Source organism: Leptidea sinapis, chromosome 21, assembly GCF_905404315.1.
Source record: "Leptidea sinapis chromosome 21, ilLepSina1.1, whole genome shotgun sequence".
NCBI lineage: Eukaryota > Metazoa > Arthropoda > Insecta > Lepidoptera > Pieridae > Leptidea > Leptidea sinapis.
In genome coordinates this window covers 7,975,267-8,002,803 of record NC_066285.1, presented here as the reverse complement: position 1 = coordinate 8,002,803, position 27,537 = coordinate 7,975,267, and the positions used below count along the sequence as shown (strand labels likewise).

Genomic DNA, 27,537 nt, shown 5'->3' with positions numbered 1-27,537 from the left:
GTCACAAGAAAGTCATTGCCACTCTTATACTTTTCAACATTTCTGTTATATTTTTAAAAATTATTTTAATTAAAATATATGTGAAATGATACAACAATTAAATACTAAAACGTCAAATACGTAGGTACGCGGTGCCTTACACGAGAATGTTATTAGAAGAGTTATTTTGAGTACACACTAACCCACAGACACTGTAAATAAATAAATAAAAATATGCTTATATTTATTTTAAAATACGGTTGGCAACAATGAAATATGGTTTCAACACTGACCTGTATAAATACCACTGGACAGGCTGTTCCATATGTTTGACAGGAAATTTTTTGTGCATATTTGAAGCGCCACTCGCAAACGTCCAGAGAACTAATTTTGACGTATAATACAAATGGCTGCGAAGGAACGTATAATACTGTTTAGACAGTAGTATTTTTACTTTTTGAATATTTTCGTTTGTTTTCCGTGTTATTTATACTTAATGAATGAACGTTATAAAGTACACATTTTTTTTTAAACAGTTTCCCATCATCTATGTTGTCTACTAGGTGGTCATCACTAGTTTTAGTACCACTGACTCTCGCTACATGGCCAACAGCGCCAAAATGGCGAATATCAAACAGGTACAAAAGCACTTTGACAGCCGCCAGTCCAGAACATCGATTGACGATAAAACATGAAAATATTTGAACGTACGTCGTTCAGGGAGCGAATTGGTCTGCCAAATAATTGAACTGAGAGTACATTACCCACTTAATTAAAGAATCTCGTTTCTCATACATTGAGCCACTCAATGCACATACACACGACTGTAATAAATCACAAAAGATATCAATGTCTAGAGTGCATAAATCATGCTTTCATGCAGATGTTCGATGAAGGGAATCTTTATTGAACCGTAAACACATCGGTCTTCAGATTTTACGATACGAAGTCGCTTGACTTCTTGACGTCTTCAATCTGTTCAATGCCTGTTAAGTTTTAAGGTTAAAATCTAAAAACATGTCCTAAGACAATACAATATTTTTGGTGATCAATAAATTACGATGAACGCAACTTTAAAGTTAAGGAATTATTGAAATTCCTGTATTTTATTTTGAGAGGTCGATATAATTTTTATGAATTGAATAATCACCAGATTTTATTTACGAACCATAAATATTATTGGCAATCATTTGTTCATTGGAAAAAAATTAAAGTGTTCTATTTCTTAAATATAGCAGAAATTCTGTGCAATTGTAGTTGTAAAATAAAATAGCTTCCTATACTTACTTCCTACCTAGTGCGTGTTACAAATGACGATTTGTGTATAATTTTTTTTATGAAAATAAGGGACAAGATCAGCAGGACGTTCAGCTGTTGGTAATTCATAGGCCCTGCCCATTACAATGTAGTGCTGCTTAAGATTATTGAAAAACCCAAAAATTCTGAGCCGCACTAGAACTGCGTTCGTCACCTTGAGACATAAGTTATCAAGTCTCATTTGCACAGAAATTTCACTAGCTACGGCGCCCTCCAAACCGAAACACAGTAATGTTTACATATTTCTGCTTCACGGCAGAAATAGGCGCCGTTGCGGTACCCATAATCAAGCCGGCATCCGGTGCAAAGGAGCCTCCCAATTGTAATGTTTAATATGTTTCAGGTAATGCGAGGAGAAATAACGGGGATATGTTTGCTGATTGGTACTTTGGCGCTCAGTCCAGTGCTGGGTAGCGGTGCCTGCGAGCGAGGCAAAACCTGGTGGAACCCTGAGCTGAGCAACTGCGTTCTTTGCACTCGATGCGACCCCAGACTCCTCGCAGTCAAATACCCCTGCGAAGTTCACAGAGACACTATTTGCCAACCTTTACATGAGGTTCGCATCTGGCCCTTCAACACTTCGATTCGCAAAGACAATGATTCGAGCGCGAGTGAATCTGATGATTACGATTATTATGAGTACAAGGATTACAGCGGTGAAGTGAATGACAGTTCTAATGAGTGGGGTGTACAAGCATCAACATTAGCGTTAGCGGCAAGTGGTTGTGTTGTGTTCTTTGTGGTCGTTGTGACGCTCTCCTTGTACCATGCGAGGCAGTGGAGGCTTCTCAAACAAGCGCTTAAGTCAGGTACGAAACTTTTAACATCATATCATCATCATGTCATATTATGTATGCTTTGTTCAACTCTCAGGTTGAGGCTTCATCTACAGGATCTACTTTACAGTTGATAACCTGCTCAACCCCAATATTTGCATATTAGGAAATTCACTTGAGATGTCGCTCTAATCCACAATTATCATATTTGTTGCATCTTCTATCACAGTTTATGGCAATCATACTGTACCTTGTTGTAATGCATACTACTCGGATAAGTCGAGTTAGTAAGACTTTTGAGGAGCGATGTATATGCTTTTACAACAAGATCCCAGAAAATACTCAAAACATTACGAAATTTAAAAGAATTGACAATGGAGCGACCGCCCTCAGGCTATTAAATAATAAGTTTTATTGAACGATATTACATTGTAACTTATAATTTAATATATTTAACTTTATATATTTTATGAAAAAAAATAAACCCGCTGAGTTTCTTGCGCCCATTCTTCTCAGGTCTGACGCATACTTTTTCAATTTGGTGGTAATATTTGACTTTCAATAAGTGATAATTCCTTTTTTGTATCAAAATATTTGAATTTGAATACCTAATAGAAAAATTCACCATTCACCTACTTAGTGAATAAGAATCAACGGTTCCCCTCTGTTCTGTTTTCGATTTTTAACTAACTACTACGGTTTTCCCATTGTAACTTTCTCTTTACTATATGAAAAGCGAGTGAACCGTGAGTTTTTTTTAACTATTTTGAAATCTTCCAATTCACTTGGAGTTGAGTTGCAGAAATAAAAATGTAAAAAGTAATACATTCCCTTTAATGTTATGGTAATAGAAATAGAAATACTTAAATATTTTTTAACATTAATAACTAAATAAAATACTAGAGCGTTACTGGCCTTTGAGAAAAGTGTACGCACTTTTTTTGAATCATCCTGAAAACACGCAAGGAATCTTATTCCACAGCTTGGTTGTACGTGGTAGAAAGTTAATTGAAAACCGCACTGTGGTGGTACGCCATACATTCAGATGGTGGGGAAGATATACTAATTTGATAATGTATATTATAAGAAGAAAAGTGTTTTAGCGTTTGAAATTAACAGCGTAAGCTTGACTCATCAAATGCTCTTGTATATGAGAATACTTATTACGTAACCTAACGTAACTTTAATTAGAAAATACAGTAAAATTGCGTTTCTAAAGATATATTTAATATTTTTATGGAAAAGGAGTACAAATGAGCGTACGGGTCAACTGGTGTTAAGTGATCACCGCCGCCCACATTCTCTTGCAACACCAGAGGAATCACAGGAGCGTTGCCGACCTTTAAGGAAGGTGTACGCGCTTTTAATTTAAAGTACCCATGTCGTATCGTCCCGGAAACACCGCACAAGGAAGCTCATTCCACAGCTTTGTAGTATGTGGCAGAAGGCTCCTTGAAAACCGCACTGTGGACGACCGCCACACATAATATACCTACAGTCGGTTATCAAAAATCATTTTTTACAAAATCATTTATTTCGCACTTTTCATGTACAAATTAACATTTTATACATCATATCATATTATGGGATTGACTTAGAAACTTCGGGACGCTTGTCGGCCGGATTGGCGCTCTCGCAGTTTTACGCATCTTGTCCATAGAAATGTTAATAATATGGTAACTTTATCTATTTTGCTATGGTCGAGCCAATGCTGTCAGTTCGCGGTACGATACCCGGCCTATTGTCAAGTGGCACCAGTCCGGCACCAACTGTCTAAAATATATAAAGTGCCTTGGTGTGTCCCAAGTACCATTATTAGAACCAACTATATAAAATATCTCTAGAAATTATCGTATATAGGCCATAAAGTTAGGTTTATTGATATTGGGTATATTTGAATTCTCAATTAACTCGTGTCGCCTTTTATCAAACGTCCTTTTTGTAGACGGTGACCAAAAATAATTTTATGTAAAATATTAGTATTTTGAAAGTGAAATAACTCAATTGAGGCAAAAATAAAATTGGCTGCGTTCCATTATAATATTATCGTTGGTATCATACTTACTCCTAAATATATATATATATATATATATATAGCGATGATGATATGTGAACCAGAATATTTTTTTAAAATACATATTATTCAGTTTGGAATTTGAAAGCTGGGACACCTCAAGGAAGTGTCTTAGGTCCATTTCTGTTATTTTCGTTATAAATTGCAAATTTTACTGATTCTAACATAACAAGCTGCTAGGGCTGCAAAGCACATAACAGTACAATCAGATATTAACACGAATATCATTGGCATAAAAAGTAGCATATCAAGGAGTCCTCATATTAGGGGTCGATACAATTTGTTTATTTAGGACGATTCACGATGATCCTGTGACCTACTCGTTATATTATTATGGTTGTAGACTACGAGATGATCGCTAGTTTCATAACAATTTATAAATAAAGATAGTAAGTCATTTCATTTAAATAGGGACTTGTCATAGAAGTACAACAATTTCCACGCACAATTTACTATCCTTCTGCTTTGGATGTAAGGTTTTTATTCTCGGATTTACTTGATATTTTAGATTAAATCTTTATTCAGTATTGCTTGCTTATATTTAGGCATAAAGATGCCTAAAAAACTTTTAAATGATTGTTATTGGCAGACACCAAAAACTTAAGTGTCTGTTTATAGCCGAGAGCTAACAGTGTAAACTTTAAACGCACGTCCACAGAATATAAATAGCTTAAAGATTAAAAGATAATCGCCGAACCTTCATGCACACAAGCTTTGAGTCGCACGTCCGTATTATATTTTTAATTTCGTCCTTCAATGCCCTTGCCATACAGATTTAGTAATGGATATCTACCGGTACAAAATCTGTTATTGCTCAGCATAGAAACAAAACTGTTGTTATAGTTTATGCTCACGCCACAGCTTCATAGTCTTGTTTGAAACAATGATAGATTTTCAGTTTTGTACCGTTCTTTCTTTTGGAAATTATTTATGTTAAATAATACAATTTAAACTAAATCAAAGCCAAGGAAGTGGACAGTCCTGCCGCTTTTGTTACCTGACGTGCATCTGTAATTTTACTATCACAGTAACTAGACAAAAATCTGTGACCAAAACAAGAAATTGTATTCGTTATACTACAAATAATTATAAGCCAAGGATAAGGAATAAGGAATGATAGGTACTTGGAAGTGGAGAGTTATACAATCCAGCAAATTCAGGCCGAATGTATACAACCCTCGGTTTTATATAGGTAGATCATATAGCTAATTTACTTACTCATCTATACTATAATATTATAAAGCTGCAGTGTTTGTTTGTTTGTTTGAACGCGCTAATCTCTGGTACTACTGGTCCGATTTGAATGATTCTTTCAGTGTTGGGTAGTCCATTTATCGAGGAAGGCTATAGGCAATGTTTTTTTTTCAAAATTAGGGATTCCTAATAAAATTGCTATTTTGTAACACAAGGTGTAAAATCGAAAACCTATTTTTGCGTGCGCTGCAAAAACTATTGACTATAGAACAAAATGATGTACAGGCTAAGGCAATATTTTATTACTTATAAAACTATCGCGTGAATTATACTTTATATGGCAAAACAACGTTTGCCGGGTCAGCTAGTATATTATATATATATATGTGTGTGTTTTCTGCTGTATCTTTTCTAAAATTAAGTTCTACTAAGTGCTAATTTTGAAAATATTCCTGTCTAGTTTCTCAAAAAATCTTATTAGGTTTAATTAAAAGGTTCAATACCTACTTTAATTTTCAACAAAATGATTGCATCGCTTTTTCCATGAGTATGCCTTCACAATTTTTTCATGGTAAATATTTAATCGCATGTAATTCTAAGATTATCAAAACTCTTAACTCAAATCCTGGAAAGATCCCTCTGAAACAAGAATATTTAATATTTTGTCATTAATTGTGTCTCAAATTATAGTAGTCTACTAAATTTTAGTGTTTATAGTAACGTAAATATAAATAATGTAGATATCTATCACTTTGATATCTACCACACACCTAATCCTTAGTCTATATCTCACTAAGGTAAATAAAAAATATGATTTTCTTCTGTTTTCGTTAGATCGGCTGACATACGCATCAATATTTGTTTAAAACAAACTTTAATAATATATTAATACATATAGCTTAGAATCGGATATTTTAGAAATAATTAACGTAGAAGCAATATATAATATAGAAGCAAGCGATGGTCGCCGTCACGACAGATTTTATGTAAAGTCCAATTAATTAGGTGCCAAAAAATATTTGACTGTTATGTTATAAGCATGACATAACTTAGTGGTTAATAGTATAATCAAAGAGATCAAAATATAATGGGTATAATTAATAACATGAATATCCTTTGCCTTTGCCTTACGCCAATAGCATGTGTTAGCGATATTGGGAAAAGCGAATTAATGATAATAATTAATAAATCTTTTGTTCAATAAAAGTCTGCTATAAAAATGGTACTAATCGTTGCACAATGCTCTACTTTGCTGTTTTTTTTTTTCTATCGAGAAAATTTATATAAATTCTATTTCGGATTATGTAATATTATAGTCAAAAAGCGGCCGAGTGCGAGTCGGACTCGCCCATGAAGAGCTCCATAGCAGAAAGGAATATAAAAGTTATATAGAAAGGAAATTTATATTAAACTATTTAAATGGAAAATGAGCTCTCATCACTTATACCTATTAAAAGTAACTACATACTAGATCTCGTACAAACCATCTTTCGATTTCTATCGAAACTTCTGTTTGCATATTTTATTTAATTTAATCATGCACATTTTACCACTTTGGAAGTGTCTCTCATGCAAACTATTCAGTTTAAAAAAAATATAAATATTAGAAACGTCAATCCATAGATACTCCACACGTATGGGTTTGATGAGAAAAAAGCTGTATATAATGTAATAATTTTAGCTGTCAAATGACTATAAAAACGAAATCAAAGATTATGCTAAGCTTACACTCAGCTAAGTTAAACGTAAGTAAAGTCTCAGTAAAGTCCAAGTACGCTCTAAATCTCAGCCTGAATCTGAAGACGGTAAAAACGAAATCGAAGCTATAATGAGTGCAGTGAACGTGGGCCAGAACCACACGTGCTTCAGGTTATCTATGGCTCCACAGAGCCGGCGGTCGGCAGAAACCGGGGTTGCTCACACGAGCTCGGCTTGATGTAAACAATGCTGGTTTGTTTGAACATGTGCGCTACTAATTCTGACCTGCGCCGAACAGCTTGCCAACCGACATCATAACAATAGCTAACGGTGCCTTTTGTGCGCATTTCATTATACCAAAATTAGCACAATGATGACCTAAATGTTTGGCTGAATTGAAATTTATATTATAATTGTTGCTAGATGCAAGCTTTAATGAGGAAGCGTACTACATCAATTATCGATAGAATATTTTTACTTTTCTTGTAATGTAAAGGATACCAGGTTTATTTTTCATACAATCTATAGCACATTTCATCACTTATTTGTTTAACACTTATTCTATATTAGGTATACATACTTACTTTCGAGGAAATTCTTAAATTCTTGTCCTACTTGATATAGAAACATAATAATATCCCTACTAATATTATAGTGAATTAAGTAAGTTTGTTTGATACGCTTTCACGCCGAAACCACCGAAACAATTTTGTTATAATTTAGTACTGGGATAGACTAGAGTTTGGAAAAGGACATAGGCTACCTAGTATTGCTATATAAATGGAGCGGTTGAAATAGAGGATGGCAGTTTGTATGTAAATTCATCATTATCGAAGATAAAACCATGAAACTTTGTATTTAGGCACTTGATAAGAAAAAATTTATAAATATTTGTTCGATTTTTAAAACTTTGATCTATATGGGGATGAAATAGGAGATTAAAGTTCACAGGAAAATACTATCCACACTGACAAGGAATATACGCTGTATCATAGAAGAGCGCTGCCAGCAGCGGAAAGAGCAGTTTGTATGTGTATTGTTTGAAAAGTATCCTAAAAGATTGCCCGAACTATTCAACGCGGACGAAGTCGCGGGTAAAAGCTAATAATATTTTATAGCTAGGAGAGAAAATAGTACGTTTTATATGGGGGAGGGATTGTATGGGAATATGTGTACGTGCGTGTGTTTGGGTGAGTGTGTGGATTGTAAGTATGGTTATGAGTGTTTTTTTAAAGAATCTTATTATAGTTTTCTGTGAGTGTGACGGCAGTGGTTAATAAGATTTTGATGCATTAGCAATTACAAACTTTTGCAGTGCGTCTTCGATTTGATTTAAAGAAGCTGCAAGGCGTCCTGAATCACTAACAGCCGAATATGAATAATGGCTGGACGATTGACAAAATCGGAGTTGACTCCTCTTCGCCTTTATCATTCTCACTTAGGGCTCCTTTTTGTGTGTTATTCACATTCTCAATAAGATCTTCAATTGATTTAATTCCATAGGGTGCTACATTGTCATCAATGGAAGAATATCCAGGAAAACTGCAGTATCAGGGATTCATGTTCTTCTATTGTTGGAGTACTAAACGGGATGACGAATCGTATTCAGCGTTAAGAAATGTATGAAAACGTGTCTTAAGTTGCAGGGACTGGCGTAAAATGGCGTATTTAGCGAGTAATCGTATTTTCGCTGGTGACCCTCTTATTCCAAGAGCAATGGTGGTCTGTAATGTCGTCCAACTAAATCTTATCATAAATCAAAGAATCCTGTTGAGTTTATTACGCCCTTTCTTCTCAGGTCTGAGGTATAAATTTTCGTATTCATTATCGTTTTAAAATATGTTTACCTACTCCGTATCCATACGAGGGCACTTTGCAATAAGGTGTAGTACAAAGCATATTGTATATTGAGTGGAATATTTTGCGAAATTTTATTATTTTTTGTTATAGATGTAGAAGAGTTGTCAGCAAAGCTGAGACTTATGGAGTCGGGGGAGGCGCCGGCCGAGCCAATCGTGTCCACCGATCACCATCTCTACTGCAATATACACTTCGCCAAAGATGCCTTAATAGGTCAGTAACAATAGAACCACAGTCAAAATAATTAATGGATTTTTTATGAAAAAGGAGGACAAACGCGCGGTTTATATTCTCTCGTGTAACACAAGAATAATCACGAGGCCGTTGCCGACCTTATAAAGCGGGGAATAAACGTAAATATGAATTCGAACACCGAAAAGACATTGTTGGATCATCCAGCGATTACTGGGCGTTGTATAGACTTTATTGTGTGTCTTCTACTGCATTCATCACAGGGTGTATTCCAAAGAGCCGTTTGATCGGGAGAAAGTGAGGGGAAGTGCGATAGCATTTCCTTTCATTTAACCACGTACATACCTTCTAGTCGTTAAATTTCGTGTTCCCAATCCTCACTTCCGGTTTATCTGATCTCTGTCGCAGAATGGGGTTGTGTCCTGTTCATCTGAAGAGCGGTTCACAAGGACCTTTCTCCACTTGTTGCAGATTTAAAATGTAACAGCTGCTTTATGCCAACTGCGTTTATTACGATTATGGAAGACGGTCCAGGCCTTAAAAAGGCAGCGTATTTTTGTGTTCCATACACAAAAAACGCCTAAAATATGATATTATATTTGATGTTTAATTTAATGAGATTTTCAACAATTTGAATAGCGCAATAATAGTAACAGTTATGTTATCAAGTAGACTTAAATGAATAAAAAATGACATCGTTGGTATATACCTAAATTTACAAGCAACGTAACATCAGAAGAGAAAGCGCATTGACCTCTCCATGCTTTCGTCTACATAGATGCCATAAAAGTAACCTTAAAAAGGAATGTTTACTCGCGTCACCATAATAACTTTCATTGGCTTCGAGGCCGGTTATCTTAACTCGAAGCTCGGACACACGTCAGTACATCACGCCGACGGCATATCTCTGGCATACGGCCAGGCAAACTAGATTTAAATCGGTTTAAAATACTGACTCCAAAAGATTTACAGAGTACTGCTAAATTTACGATCTTTACTCTTATCCGAACACAAGTTTTATGTTATTATTATAACAAACTTTGATTACACGGCATGTGAAGTTAGTTGAAGCTAAAATTCAATCTCTCACAAAAACTTGGTAACTAGATATTTATAGATTAACAAAAACTTTAACAGTTCGTTTTGATTCTTGACGTGTCATGTTATATAGGTCACTTAATTTCCTTTGATTTAATATTGTCTATATCAATACGAAAAAAAATAGCAGCAGTAACTAGTAACCATACTGAGGGAGTAACTACTTATTTACTTTATACTTATTAATTACTGTTACATACCAGCAGGTGGATCAGCACCTTTTGAAGTATGAAGCTTCTGAGCAAAGTAATTTTTTTTTTGTCAGAAAAGTAACGATAAAGTCTTTCATCTTTAAAAAATCTTCGGCGGTAAGAATAACTATCTAAATTTTTTGCAAGAAACTACCTGCCTAACAGTTATACTCACCGCAATTCATTAATTAAAAAATGAAATTTTTTTTCAAATTTACTCATTCTAAAAGAATTATGATTTTTGGGTCGATAATATTTCGAACTCATGATTCATACAAGTTGTGCTGAAATTAATTAATTTGGAAACTGTGCTATCCGCTCCAGTTTATAACATGTACATTTAACTCAGTAATGCTTCCGTGGATTGACGTATAACATTGTTCTTGTTAACGAAAGTGTTATTGATTCGTTTCTCCAGAAACTAAATATAGATTTCTAGGAGCTTACGTAGATCAATTCTTGTGGTACAAGTCAGTTATATACTGCGTATAGGAACTATTTAATGCAGTCGTTTCATGTGTACTTAACTTAGTTTAAAACTCTGTGCCGGATTAACCACTTGCTTAATTTTACAATTCAGAACTATTTCAATTATGTACTATTTTTATTCCCTTTGAATTTTAATTTTAGTTTAACATTAATTCCCAGTTTTACATTAATTCCCAGCAAGACTAGCAATTGCTAAACGCCCCAGGCGTAAGGGGCCCCGCATATGTAAACCCATTTATCTCTGCCTGAGCGTATTTTTTTGAGTAAGTTAAAATGTAGTATATTGAATTTGAGTTTCCTACTATTAAGACTATCCACATTAGACATTCGATCACCGAATTACCCCTATTATTAATAATATTATAAATGTGAATGTAAGTTTGTTTGTTACGCTTTCACGCCTAAACCACTGAAACGATTTTGATGAAATTTTGCACAAAGGTAGAATAGAACTTGGAAAAAGGACATGTTAAGGACGCGAATAAGAGGTTCGGAGTTGTTGAAATAGTGAGTGAGAGTTGGCATAGAATTTCGTTAGTATCAAAGATGACACCATGAAACTTTGTCCTTATGCACTTGATAAGAAGATATTGAATAAGAAGAAGAAGAAAAAGAATAAATATATTTAGTTTAATGTGAATTATTTGCAAAGTAACTTACAAAATAAAGAATGCTACATAAAGTAACTTCTCCGCGTAGACGAAGTCGCCGGTAGAAGCTAGTTCCAATATAAATAGAGGGCTTATTGAAGGTTTTGCTACGGGCCCCGCACTTGTGATATTTGTAAGAAAGTCTGTAAATTTTCGTTCGCAAAAATCATTGTTATTATATTGTTTTGTCTCTTACAGCCCCAATAGCTGTTTAATCTCTATCTCTAGTCTTCTTAAATATGACCATGTTATTATTATTATTAGCAACGAATTCTTTGACAGTTCCTCCTTCCATATCGGTCGCATACGTGGCTACATTAAGAAGTAATTTGTAATACAAGCCAGTCGTTCACACCACAGTCGTATACCGCGGCCCTTTCCGGTCCCAGGTTTTCACTCGACCCGCCGGGAAGCCTCTCACTTCCTGCTTCGATCGATTTCGACCACAACTCATCGTAAATAAAACTATCGAGATATTTATTGGTGCGTTGAACTTTAATTTATCAATCGATTGATTGTTTGGAATAATTTTTATTTTTTTCCACTCTCTCTGTGTTATTTATAATAAATAGTGTGTGATTCATAATAAATAATAAATATTGATACACTTTTACACAAATTATCTTGCCCCAAACTACTAGCCTGTAGTATGGGTACAAGACAACGATATATTTAATACAATATACTTACTTTAACATACATATATACAAATAAACATCCATGACTCGGAAACAAACATTCATATTCATCATATAACTGATTGCACTACCGGGATTCGAATCCTCAGTAGGCAGTGACACTAACCAGTGGGCTATCGGGGGTTTTAAAGCTTTTTGTCTTTATCTTACCTTTGTCATTTCAGAATTACATGACACGGAGAAGTAATATTTAATTAGAAGAAATAATATTAATAGATATTTTTTTAAAAAGAAGATGCACGTTCTTCTCAGGACTGAGGCATAAATTTCTGAATGGGTTCTAGTTTTTGACTTTCAATAAGTCGATTGAACATATATTTGAATTTGTGTTATGTGCTATACAAATACTATTTAACATCTTAAATTTTAACTTAGGTTCATGTTTTTTTTATCAGTTCATACACTCATGCCTTGTTCCCGTCGGGTTAGGCAGAGACAATAGAATGCCTTAGAACATAGGATATATGTGCCGGGATTTAAATTGAATTTTCAAGACCTTTTATAAGCGTTGCATGTTGCAATGTATGTCATTCTAAATGTACCAAAGAAATTACATTGATGTATCGGCACCGGATATAACGGCGGAAATATAGGAAAGATCGCGCCACATCTAATTAGGGAGACGCATAAAAAATGTTCATCTCAAGATGAGGAGCGGATGTGTAGGTAAAAATGTGCGTCAGAGCCGGCCCCATTTCTCCGCGCCAGGAAACGATCCCGAAGCTTCCCTGCCGAGTTTCATATTTGTGTAGACAATAATAGATTATCGGATTTACTCGCTTTATTACCACACTATAAACTACACTTCGTCTACGATATAAGAGCGGTCAGACATGTACTTTATTTATTTATACTTTAATAAAACGGCGTGAGCCAATTGGATGTAGCTCCTAAAAAAAAGCCACAAATATCGCGTTTTAAGGAATTCGAAGTTTAATAAATATTAGTGTATTCCATACATGTGGGTTGGAATACTAAGTCATCATGTCACAGTCAGAGTGACAGTAGGGCTGCCAGTTTTTGTCAGTCCGTTAATATGACTCACTTGACCAGTTTTGTGTTCTTAACTCAATTTCGACATGAGTGGTTTGGAACGTTTTTCTGGAATTACGTACAATTACAATATAAAAGTAAGTAATTAATTATAAATAAAAAGGTAAACATATTACAAAAATTATAGTAATAAATACAAAGTTTACTGAAGTTAACTAACAATTAATTAACATCCAAATACCATTCATCTATTCCTATCGCAAAAACGCAAGCACTCTGTTAAAATCGTCTACTTGTTTTAGCCTATCACTAAAAAGAGGAGGTTATCAATTTAATTTGTCTATATTTTAATTGTGATTAGATTCTAATAACTATTTTCTCATTAGTACAGCTACGATTGGAAAAATGGGAAGTAATTTCCTAATAGGTACTTACTTATATCTTGATATCTTCGCCTGGTTTATTGGTTTTATAAGTTACTAGCTGACCCATCAAACGTTGTATTGCCATATAAAGTAATAAAAAAAATCAATAATTACAATTTTTGGGGTATAAAAAATAGATGACGATCGATTCTCAGGCCTACCAAATATATCATACTACAATAATTATTGTATTCGATGGCCATCTTGCAACCCTATAGCGGTTATGTGGATGGAACAGAATAATATAAAAATCGCGATACAAAAATAGTTTGAGATCGTAGAAGGGCGAAAATTCGACGTTGGATGTATTTTTCAATGCATAAAAAAAATGTCAAAAAAAATGAAAAAAATGTATTTAGGTGTATTATTATTACGAGGCCGATTCTCAGACTTACCCAATATGCACACAAAATTTCATACAAATCGCTTCAGCCGTTTCGGAGGAGTTTGGTATAAACACCGGGACTCGATAATTTTATATATTAGATTTTTTTCAAATCAATTAATTATTTTCAAATTTGACGCAAACCTATAAAACTGAGCCTTTGTATGCTTATTTTTAGAAACAAGTCTAACCTTAGTAATAATATGTTGTTGCAAATCTTACTACCCTGCAGTACACTGACATGTATAAATATCTACCACTGGACAGGCTGTTCCATATGTTTGACAGCAAATTTTTTGTGCCTCTTTGAAGCGCCACTTGGAAGCGTCCATAGAACTAAATTAGACTTATAATACAAATGGCTTCTAAGGAACATACAATACTCTGAAGTATTGTTGCATTTTGAATTAGTTGCGTTCGTTTTCCGTGTTACTTATACTTCAGGAAACAACGTAATAAAGTGCACAATTGTCTTTTATAAATAGTATTCCTATCGGTCTTTGCTTATCTGAGATTGTCATCACTAGTTTTAGTTCCGCAGACTCTCGCTACATGGCCAACAGCGCCAAAATGGCGAATATCAATGACGAAAAAATTCTAACCTAAAACAGATAAATCACGTAAATAAACACTAGATGAGCGCTGCCATCGCGGCGGGAGGCTAAAACCTGTCATAAAATGATTTTGGTTTCTTAGTAAAATATAAGTACAGGCAAAGGGTTCAAGCTCATACAGCCATAAATTAGTGAAAGTAATAAATCCCCAAAGCTCTATCAACTGCAATTCATTAAAATTGGTTAGGTTAGGTTATGTTAGAACAGTTAAAACAACGCAAGAAACAATGTAATAAACTACACAATTGTTTTTTTGTAAATAGTATTCCTATTGGTCTTTGCTTAGCTGAGATTGTCATCACTAGTTTGAGTTCCGCAGACTCTCGCTATATGGCCAACAGCGCCAAAATGGCGTATATCAAACAGGCACAAAAGCACTTTGACAGCCGCCAGTCCAGTGGTATATAGTAGAGGTCAGTGCTGCAGTAGCAGAATATCTATCAGATAGGCGGGATTAGACATATAACGATTTTTTTATGACGAGACTAATACGATCTACAGGATCTACTTTACAGTTGATGAGCAGGTTCATCCCCAATATTTGCATATTAGGAAATTGACTTCAGATGAGGCTCTTTCAAATCTAAACAAATTATTATTTTTTTATTTAAAAAAATCTACAACAACTGTAAAGTAGATTCTGTAGATGAAGCCACAACCTGAGAGTTGAACAAAGACATATCAAAATATATGAACTTTACGTTACTGGAACGGTTGGCTCAGTGGAAGAGCGCTCGCAAGTAATGCGAATCCGAGTGCCGCATCGTTCACAAATTTTGTTTTCAAATTAATTTGTGTATAAGTACCCACTTTGTCCAAAACAAGTAAAAGTGGTGAAAAATTTAAATAGGAGACAGTCGAAGAACTCATAGTTACGACAAAATAATATTTTGAAAGGGAAATAGTATTTAAATTACGCAGGCACCAGTTAATTGCAAATTCACGAGTGAATTTCCTTTCCTTTTTGGGCTCCGGATGTTGCGTCGTGCATCGCTCCCCGTTTAACATGCGAGACGTCACTATCGAAGATTTATTATCAATAATATTCAATCAGCTTGCTTTCCATAAGTCAACAAACTGACCCGCCTGGCAACGCGCGATAAGTAACTCATATGTATAATACATCGAGTAAATTCTTGTAGTAAAACTTCTTCACACATGTTTGACTTGGGAAGTACACAGGTGAATGCGTGGCGAGAGCGTTACCAACGAACGCTAGCGTTGCGCGAACGGTGATTTCTTTACTTGGGGAGTATGGGCTCGGACACACGTCTAGGGCGCCGCACCGTAGACATGTGTCCGAGCCCTAAACTGGTGAATCCGTAACGAGAACGTTGCGACCGAACGCTAGCGTTACGAGAACGAATTTCTTGATTATTTCATTTCGTTATTGAACTACATTATAAACTAATATTTTTTCTTCTATCGTGTGATCTAAAGCACACTCCTTTTTTAGTAATAATAATAAGTAATAGTTGGAGGCATGCCTGTAACATGGCAATGTTCACTGGAGTTGTTTAGATTAATGGCAGCCTAATTTTACAACGTTTTGGACTCAACTACTGGATGCTTTATTCCAGAACCGATACGACTAGAAAACTTACAGCTTAGAGCATACAACTTGGTCTAAGATTGGTCTAAACTAGTAGGTACATACATTAAGTACACCGTACCAATAGGGCTTACGTAATGCGATAGTTAACCGGTCACCCTGAGACCCAGGGATCATAAATCATTATTTTGAAGTGAAAACTTTAGCATTGTTGTGATTCGAAAGACAAAGATAACGATAAAATTCCGATGAATCTAAGTGGGGATTTTAATGTAAATTTTGCATCGGCAATTCCCTTGATTGAGTTTTTAGACGCCAAATTAAATTTGAAAACGTGCAGCAGTGGCACTGTATCAAACACAGTAATCGACGCAGTATTCCAAAGATATATTGACCATATTAAAAACTAAGTATTAACTTCATACTTTAGTTACCATAAGCGTCTTGTATCATTTATCGAAAATGTAAATATGAATAAATCTATGTTATATATACGAATAAAATGTAAAATAATTATCAAACTTTGTATCACTATGATCATAACTAAAACCTACAATTATCCTCTTCCCGAAATTTTACATTCGTTTCATTATCTTGAAGCCAACATTTTTGAAGGTTTCACTTCTACCACGTGTGAATTGCACACATGCTATTTTTTTGGGTACTTGCAGCCTGAGGTTACCTACAGTACACACCTTCTACAAATCTAGAATTGGTTGATTGTCATTGGGATTTAGGAAAGAAAACTTCTTACCACCGAACAATTTTTCGCTTTGTAGATGTAGATGGAGATATGCACCAAAAATATACTGATATTACCAAAATCAGTATATTTTTGGTGAAATCGGAAGTTTGGGAGAAACTCCTTTTCACGTACAATTGTATCAAAGATGATTTTGATGTAAATCGCTTGAGCAGAATTGTAAGATAATATTTTACGTTTTGTTTTTATTTTATTAGTTTTTTCGTAAATGTGTATATTGTGCTCTCTTTAACTTTTATTCTGTTACTAGCTGATCCGGCAAACGTTGTTTTGCCATATAAAGTATAATTCACGCGATAGTTTTATAAGTAATAAAATATTGCCTATATTATAGCCTGTACATCATTTTGTTCTATTGTCAATAGTTTTTGCAGCGCACGCAAAAATAGGTTTTCGATTTTACACCTTGTGTTACAAAATAGCAATTTTATTACGGATCCCTAATTTTGAAAAAAAACATAGCCTTCCTCGATAAATGGACTACCCAACACTGAAAGAATCATTCAAATCGGACCAGTAGTACCAGAGATTAGCGCGTTCAAACAAACAAACACTGCAGATTTATAATATTATATATATTATATAAGTATAAGATGAAAGGATGGTTACCAGAAAATCGTTTTTGCTTTTTATAGCAACAAGCAATTTGGTGGTATGTGTCTCTTTAAAACTATAAATATAAAAATATTATTACAAAAATTTATAAATAATTATTCAAATATCGTAGAAGACACTCGTAACTAGAAAATAGTATTAATAAATAATAGTAATACGTGCAGCATTTTCATTTAAGAAATAGGGTGTGGTGAATGTATATGCCAAGTGTGAGTCGAGTACATATTTGAAATGAAAATTCTTCAAATAACAAAAATAATAATAACAAAAAAAAAATCTTCAGCTAACTTAGAAAATCTTAGGAGTTCGCGCACCGACATGCTCATGACTAGCGCATGCAAGAATAAAAAAATAAACATACAGATAGACACTTTTTGGGTAGGTCAAATCTCGTAAGTTCGCGTCACCGAAATACTTAAAGCAGTATATCTGTAGCTATACAGCTGACGTATTGTGCAACATTAGTGCTGCGCATATCTTATAAGTGAAATTGAATGAATTTAGTTAAAAGTTCAATGTGTATATAATATGCATTGTTGAAATTGTGTTTTTGTTTGATTAATATATTATTAAAAATAAGTTTTAAAAATAAATTGAATTGTTTTTTAGCCATTATGAAATTTCAAACTTCTCTCTACAACTGCCAATTTTATAATTATTTTTTAAGTTTAGTTTAGTGCAGCTGTATTAGACGTTTTCGAAAGATTTCATGTGATTTAACTACAAAGATTAGAGATATAGTCGCAGCGATTATTAAGGTTATTAATTAATTATTCTACTATAATTTATGAGACTTTTTTGCTGGTGGGCAGCGGAATCATAATAATACAGTTCCGTTGGTATTACTTAGGCAAAGAACCCCAAAGAGAGATCTGATAAAAAACACTTTACTGTGAAATGAAACAGTCATTTGTATTGACGGCACGTGAATATCATTGTCGCCGATACAGTTTGACCAACATATTGCCAAATAGAGGTCAAGTATTCGTGCGGTTTTATTCAACGTCTTTCTTATTGGAACGCTTGTGTTGTAAAAGTCGTTAAATCATTTATTGTTTTCTTTAGAATTATTTTTATCGTCAGTTATTGTATAACGTCTACCGCAAACAAATCAAGGCGAGGTTAGTAAAACCACAGAGTAGGTATGGACAAAGAGTAGGTATTCTAATCGAGCGATTGTTGCAAAGGCAAACGTGACAGCTACGTCTCATAAAACTCTCAAAATAAAATTTCTATAAAAGTTTTCGACATAAAACAATAATAATAATAAGGAAGATAATATGATGACCGCGCTATCTAAAGGGCCCATAAATAAAATTGGAGTGTCTGTTTGTAATATTGAAATAACCGTTTTTTACTACATGTAAATGAATATATATACGGTACATATACCAAAATAACATTTTTTACAATTTTTGTCTGTCTGTCTTTCTGTTTGTTCCGGCTAATCTCTGAAATGGCTGAACGATTTTGACGGGACTTTTATTGGCAGGTAGCTGATGTAATAAGGAGTAACTTAGGCTTAACGTTTATTTTAGAATAATTCTTTTATTTTAGAAAATTAAAGTAATGTTGCAATGTCCAAGAAACAGTTTAACCCTAAAAATAATTTATATGGCAAAACAACGTTTGTCGGGTCAGCTAGTTGTAAATATAAACCATTCAATACTCACTCGATAAAATACACATAAAATTTCACATAAATATTCTGTTTAGTCGCATTTATAGTCACATGACGTGTAATTGCAAATGGATTCCTTCTAAGACGTAATCAAACAGCTCAACAATCATCCTTAATCACTGGTTGTGAAATAACATTCAACTGTCATAAATGTAGTTGGTTGCATTGACAACGATGTGGGTCCACCGTATCCGATTGCATCGTAGTCGCATCGTGTGTTCATGACGTTATTATAACAATTGATTAATCCTCCAGTCACGTGCACTTGGATAATACGAAGGTGTTTGAAGGCTTATAGAGATTATACTGCACTCTATTGTTTTTGATCCTTCTCTAAGATCGTGCCACGAGGTATGTTTATGAAGGTAATTGGAGAATACAAATTAGGCCGCTTTACACGTTTTCCGCGTAAACAAGTCGTTATGTTGTAACCAGTTCGCTGCATTTTGTATCAAAAAGAAATTAAAGTTTTTTTATTTATAATTTGTTTATAATGGATACTTTTTGGTGATGAGAGGTAACAAGACAATTAAGACCTGATTGTAAATGATAAGACATGCTTACCATGAAGATGTAAATGATTACCTAACATTTGCTTTTAGTTTTCGCACTTAGGACTTTTGAATAACCAATTTGTGAGCGGGGCGTTTACCGCAACTTACCAAAAGGTATGGTAGGCAATTACCCACTCTCTTAAAGGAAGCGAAACGTAGCTAAACCGAAAATAAAATAAGAGCAAGAGATATTTTTCACTTTAATATCCACTGCATTTGGTCTTGCGTAACATGGAACAATTTGAGATTTTTTTAAATTATTATAAAACACAAGAAAATGTTTAGTAGGTAGGTATCGGACCAAAATACACGAAGGAATATTTCATCTAAATAAACATAGGTGAAAGTATTTAATGAGTGAGATTTGATAAGATTTGTGTAAGCTTTTAATGGATCGACACTAAAACTATTTACCGACGCTATAATGTAACCCAAAGTATCAAAATTCGGTTTATAATTTGACCTATACAAGTCACATAAGCGCGCAGTTGCGCTCGAAATGAAAACTTGAACATTATCCAACGTTGTGCATTTTTGAATATTTTGGAATGGTTGGGAATAATTTCGCACGAATTGCTTTATTTATCAGTATAAAAGTACTAGCATTTAAGTGGTTAAATACAATATTCATTTATTGCGCTATCGTACACAAAAATTATAATTTATATAATTTAAAAAAATTAAAACTTCAGAACTATTACAATTATTTTACATTAAAAAGTTTATCTCTCAGAAAAATCAACTTTCATCCATAATTTCAACGACTGTCTTACGAATTTTCGATCAGGACACGTGTCCTGACGCGAGTTTAACATTTTATACCCATCCCAAGAAAAGTTCTCAACGCCGCTAAAGAAGTTTTCACTTCAAAAACTATCAATGACAAAGTAATGTACCTACATAGGTAGGTATGTTGATATAATATTTTTGTCTATCAAATTTTCTCTCTGAAGTTGGGGCCCTCTAGTGCTTCAATACCATTATGTCAATATCATTAACCACTATAATATGTATGTAATAAAAAACAACAGGTACAGTTTAACTTATTAGAAACAACATTGCTAAAACAATTGCAGCATTTTATTGAAATTGCTGCAAATTGTTCCACTAATTACCGCCACACTAGCTCTAAAAAGTGACAGTGGAAGAGCACCTTAATATGTGTCAGCTTACAATACAATTTTCGAATGTATATTTTAAAATTTTAATTATTGATTTTCTCATTAAAAAGCTTATGTAACCTATCCTTGACAGAGGGATAATACTGAAGAATAAAACAATTCATAACTAGAAAAGAAACTTGGTTGGTCTAAGAAAATTATTTTCGATTTGATAACATTATGTAATGTAATAATCCATAATATCATATTAACATATTTAAATTATAACGAGGAAATATGTACAAAAATAATTAATTATTTGTTGCAATGGCTGCATAGCATGCTCTGACAGTGTTGGGTAGAGAATTCACAAATTCTGTGATGAAGTAGATATAACAAAATGACCCCACTGTTCAATTTCCGTTCTTCGTTTTTGACGCAGTGTTTTTGACACTCAAATTATTGTAATAAATATTAAATTGAACATACTTAACAAGAAAAATAGTAGTAAACTTTAATAGATATCGACATGCTAGTAGGTACCTATATTAATATATTATACGCCTAGTTATAACAATTCCTAAAGGAACGACAAAGTTCCGGCCATTAAATGTCAAAACTACAAGTTGCGTGGAATAAAACGTCTGAAATTAAATTAGTATCTGTCTCTTTATAAATACATCACGTATCCAGCCGGCTTGAATGAGGAATGATTTAATATAGAACGGCTCGACCACAATATAATTTGATATTGTCTCGTGTGCTAGACGCAAGAAGCGATGAAGTATTTTGCGAACGTTTGAAGGTTATGCCGTTCGTCTAGTGTTCGTAATAACGTGGGCTTCCTGGAAATGAAGACTGAAATAGGCATTTCTCGCACGTTCCCGGTTCCCGCACGCTTGCCAATATCGTGATGTTTATAAACATATCGCATGCAACATTTTATAAACTATCTGGATATAAATAGTTGTTAAACTAAACATCCATCTGACCTCAGTCTTAGATCGTTTTAAAACAGAAGCACATGGCGAGTAATCTTTCAATTGTAGCAGCTATATTATTATGGGCACAGATTATTAAAACAGGTACCTACCTACCTACCTATATCAAGCGGGCGTCAACCACTTCGCTTGCGTAAATTGTTGACTTGAATAGGATGTTTTTTGTACAATCTCTTTGGTTTTAATTTTTTCGCATGGAATCCTAATAAATTTTGTAGAAGATAAGCCTTATTTCCTCTCTCATTTATATCTCTCTGATAGTAAAAACCCGTCATAATTGATTCAAAGGTTAGCGAACAGTTTGGTAAACAAAAAAACGTAAGGTTTTCTTTTACAAATTCCGTCTAGGTATATTCAATTGCATTTAGTAAAAAGCTTTTATTTTGACATTACAAACAGACACTCCTATCTTAACTTTTATTAAATGTGATAATGTGTTTGTTTTTCATACTTTCGCGCTTAAACTATTGTACCGATCATTCTGAAATTTTGCACACAAGTTTTCAAACGTACAGAAAAGGATATTCCTACCGTACTTTTTATCCTGAAACTTGTAAGAGTTACCAACTGAGATACAGATTTTAGGTTGCGTCTACATAATTAGCAACAAAAGAAAGCAATGGGAGGAAAGAGCATAAAATAATATTATGATATCCAAGATTCTCGGAATGGATTCACGGAAAACTAATTTTGAGATTATTTGTGAAATCGCAAATAGCTGCCAAGCAAAATCCTGACCAATAATAAATTAACATTGCAATAAAATGGATACCGTTTCTAAGTTGGAATATTTTTTTAAATCTAAGATGGCCGCTGCTAGATATAATATTTTAAATGTGAATTTCAGCAAGATTAATATCGTTTGACGTTTCCAATGTTATTGGGTCTAAAACTAGTACATTGAATTTTTTTTTCCACACATTCATATACCTACATAGCTTCCGTGATTCCGTACACCCGACTGATAAAATCTGTTACGATTATAGGATCACTCATATTGTATCTTTTTGTAAATTTTTATAATATAGGTGTTAAAAATGCATTTGACATGTTGTTATTATTCTGTGGCTTTATGCGTCATTGTCACTGTCATTTATCTTGTCACATAATACGTAATGTACGGTAGTCGGCGTATTATTATTTATTATCCATAAGAATGGCTTCCTTGGTTAATTAAAATAAAATAAAGTTCTGTATTTCCAAATTAATATAGATATTGTTATACTAAAAAGGTGTATTATTTTAACAATAGGTACTAGCTGATGCCCGCAACTTAGATACAGGGATACAACTAGATAAAGGGTTCTTAAAAAAAACAAGCAAGTTTGGAATTGAAGATTATCTCATGTCCTATTCTAGTTCCGATACCCGTTTTCGCTCCCATTCCCAACATATTATATGAATATTATTTCGAGGAAGGTTAGGTAGGTTGGAAAACCTACTATTGGTATAGTTATAGCTCATCGACGTGAATTTCAGTTTTTCACAAATTCTGCGGGAACCGTGGATTTTTCCGGGATAAAATGTTCTTCGTTTGCTTAGTTCCTTTCCCAAGCTCTAGTCTATCGCTGTACCAAATTTCATCTAAATCGGTTCAGTAGCTCCGGCGTAAAAGCGTAACAAACAAACTTACATTCACATTTATAATAGTAACTAGGGATATTATAATTGAGATTTATCAAATCTATTAAAAAATTCATTACACATCCGATCAATGGTTTCAGAATTCATATGGAATAAACATACAAACAATGTTTTTTTTTTAATTATAAAGAAAATGTAATATTATGGTCTTCCACTTTATAAACCTGAGTTGCTCAGTAAGCTGTACCACAGGCTTAGAGTTGCCAACCCTACTATATAATATAGTAACCTACTGTATTAGAGGCCCAACTACTTACCCCCTTATTCATAATGGTCCGCTAACTTTAAACAGCCGCTAAGGAGTGTTTTTTCTCATTCCGACTTAGGTCAATAAAAGAAGACAGAGTGAGAATTAGCAATGCTTTAAGTTAGCAGACTATTACGAATAAGGGGGTAAGTATATTTCAATGGCATCAACCTCAACATAAAAATGATTAAATGATTCAAAGTGAGATTTCGATTGAGACAAATTCACATTGAGATTGACAATTTCGACTCGCGCTGTCGAATTTATGTTTTTTTTTATGATAATAAGGGGCGAGACGAGTAGGATGTTCAGCTAATGGTTAGTGATACGTCCTGCTGGTACAATGCAGTGCCACTCAGGATTCTTGAAAAACCCAAAACTTCTGAGCGGCTCTACAACTGCGCTCGTCACCTTGAGACAAACCTAACTTAACCTTGTTAACTGTTTTAGAAGGACTTATGAACTTAATTTATAATATTACTAGCTGACACACCAGACGTTGTCCTGTACATAATAAATAAAATACTGTTTTTTATGAATTTTTCTATAATATTTCATAACATCAAGAATTATTTCGTAAAATATGCTCCCTGTTGTTATTATGAAAGTGTTTCACAGCAGAACTGTCAAACCGTACGTCAATAAATTCTCTCACAGAAAATATGTCCATACTAAACAAATATTGGATATAATTATAAAATAATTATGGGTTCCAAATCGAAATAAAAACTATCCTATCTCTCAAGTTGGACTAAACTGCACTCCATGAAGTAATCACCATTAAAATCCGTTTAGTAGTTTAGGAGTCCATCGCGGACAAACAACGTGTCACGTAATTTATATATATTAAGAAGATTAGTAATTATTTTGTAAGGTGTCTTTTACTCAAAAGCCATTACTGAAGAGTTGAAGTTAAATTTTCTATTTCTAAAATGAATAAACAGTGGTAATACTAATAGTGGTGATACTACTACAGTTGAAAAATCTCAACAAGTTCACAAATTATTATTTTAAATCATTTCTTCTCTCAATTTCGCCAACTTCCACCTATATACATCCGCGTATATTTTCTGTAAGGAACTAACAAAATGACGAGATATGAAATTATTAAAATAGCAAAAAATATTCTTTTAAGCATCTATTTTGAAACCTAGTATTATTTTTCATCTTTTCGTTATCTACTATATTTTTGCGGGTAATTATTTTAGAACTAAGTAGGTACTATTTTTGACCGACAGTGAATTGGCAACCCTACACAGGCTGTACGCACATATGATGCATGGGTAGGTAGGTACTAGGTATCATAGTATATTAAAATTTAAAACTAAGCACGTTTCGTATATAAATTATACGCGGTAACAACTGGAAAACATGAGAGTGGTATCATAAAATGGATGCACCAAGCAGCTGCGAACTATTTTGAATTCCGTTCGCGAGCGGGCACGTCGTAAATTCAAATACGGCCGCTGCAAACCGCAATTAGCATTGACTCCGTAAGAAACTAAGAATTTTATATTTATTCAGTCCCAGAGATGTGTTATGCAAGTCACAAAATGTGCAATTCACATGTGATGTTAATTTAGTCTGCAATGCATATTAAGTATTCTATGAAACTTAGGTCATATTTATACGGCTAGATAGACTGTGACATCTGTGAAAACGTCGTAAAAATTGAGTAAAGGTTGACCTCTATTTTGAGCAATGCACGCACACTTACACATAGTTTTAATAGTTGTAGGCTCCTTTGCACTGGATGCCGGCTAGATTGTGGGTAACACAACGGCGCCGATTTCTGCCGTGAAGCAGTAATGTGTAAGCATGCATTATTGTGTTACGGTCTGAAGGGCGTCGTAGGTAGTGAAATTAATGGGCAAATGAGATTTAACATCTTATGTCTCATGGTGACGAGCGTAATTGTGGTGCCGCTCATAATTTTTGGGTTTGAGAAGAATCCTGAGCGGCACTTCATTCTACCAGCAGGACGTATAAATAAACATCAGCTGAATGTCCTACTCGTCTTATTATCATAAAAAGAAACATAAATTCGACAGCGCGAGTCGAAATTGTCAATCTCAATGTGAATTTGTCTCAATCGCAATCTCACAGGACGTATCGTCCCTTATTGTTTTAAAAAAATTACATACAAGTCGCGAGTATAAGTCCTACCACGCACACTAAAGTTATAAACCGATAATAGACAGATATTTGTGCTAATACTTTTTAAAAGGAGCGATTATTATCTATATATATAATAATATTATTATTATATTTTCGATTCCAAAATGGTTATCATGTGAACCGATTAACAAAATACTTATGTGTTTAAATAGTTCTTCTTTAATCTAGCTCATTGACATTTTCTAATAATAATACGATTATAATCTCTAAGATTGTACAGGAATAAAGTACCTATAGGTATAATAATTACGTCCACTAGGTCTTGATAAAATATTTGATTGATTGTCTCTTGTATAAACTTTTGTGAAATCTGCATATAGGTATTTAAATAGTATTATTTTTGATTGACGTTGACAAGCAATCTGTTTGATTTTATGTCAATAAAGTATTTTTGACTTTGACATTGTCAACTTTAATCACTTTAGTTTTGGTCACTCTGGTAACCACGCTGATAATAATCAAAATCTCACTCCGTAGTGCGCTAGAGACTCTAGTAATGGGCGGCTGTCATAGTGTTTTTGTGGCTGTTTGTTATTCGCCATTTTGGCGCTGTTGGCCATGTAGCGAGAGTCTGCGGTACTAAAAGTAGTGATGACAACCCCAGCAAACATCGATAGATGGAGGGAAACTATTTACAAAAAAAAATTGGGTACTTTATTCTTGAAGTATATAAGATAATTCAAAATGCAAAAATTCTTTAGAATATTGTACGTTCATTCGCAGTCATTTGTGTTATACGTCAAAATAGTTCTCTGGACGCTCGCGAGTGGCGCTTTAAATAGGCACAAAAAATTTGCTGTCAAACTTATGGAAAAGCCTATCCAGTGGTATTTATACAGGACAATGACCTATACCTATTAGTTATGTCTAACTTTTATGTAATCGATGTTTTGTGGTTTCAGGTCCCGGAGCTAAGGGGTGGGGTAACGTGTACACGCAAGGACACTCGCCCTGACACCACCGAGCATGAAGTACAAGCGAACCTCGCGCGTATTGATAGCAGACATATTTTGTAAAACGAAATAAACAAGTTAATAGTATGGTTGTTGTTGTTTTAACTCTTAAAAATGAAAGCCTGGTAGAAAAGTACCACAAAACCAGTTATTCTTACCACCTGTCGGATACCAACTTATTGTTAAATAGTCATAAAACCAAATATATTAAATTCACCGCGCCAAATGTCAAAAATGTAGATGCGAATATTTTATTGAATGGAGAGGTGGTAAAACCAGTGGAATCTGCTGTATTTCTTGGCAATACTCTTGGTTCAAAATTGCAGTGGGGCCCCCATATTGAAGGATTGGCGAATAGGCGTAGTTCTACAGCATATGCGGTTAAGAAAATTAGACGGTTAACTGACATAGATACGGCGAGATTAGTATACTTTAGTTATTTTCATAGTATTATGTCGTATGGTATATTGTTATGGGGCAGTGCGGCCGATATTAATACCATCTTTGTGCTGCAGAAGAGGGCTATTCGCGCGATTTATAACCTAGGTCCTAGAGAATCATTATGAGAAAAATTTAAAGAAATAAACATTTTGACTGTTGCTTATCAATACATTTT

At 34.1% G+C, this 27,537-nt stretch overlaps 1 protein-coding gene across 2 annotated transcripts in view; it reads left to right on the top strand.

The window, feature by feature from the left end:
• The window catches only part of LOC126970476 (tumor necrosis factor receptor superfamily member wengen), a 28,945-nt gene extending 1,937 nt beyond the window's left edge, over positions 1 to 27,008 (top strand). For both annotated transcript variants that reach the window (XM_050816410.1, XM_050816409.1), the window contains exons 2-4: positions 1,640 to 2,105; positions 8,989 to 9,111; positions 26,871 to 27,008. In XM_050816410.1, coding sequence (XP_050672367.1) covers positions 1,643 to 2,105; positions 8,989 to 9,111; positions 26,871 to 26,923 — 639 coding nt within the window. In that variant the 5' untranslated portion in view covers positions 1,640 to 1,642 and the 3' untranslated portion in view covers positions 26,924 to 27,008. The remainder of the gene's footprint in view (positions 1 to 1,639; positions 2,106 to 8,988; positions 9,112 to 26,870) is intronic.
• Positions 27,009 to 27,537: the final 529 nt, after the last annotated feature.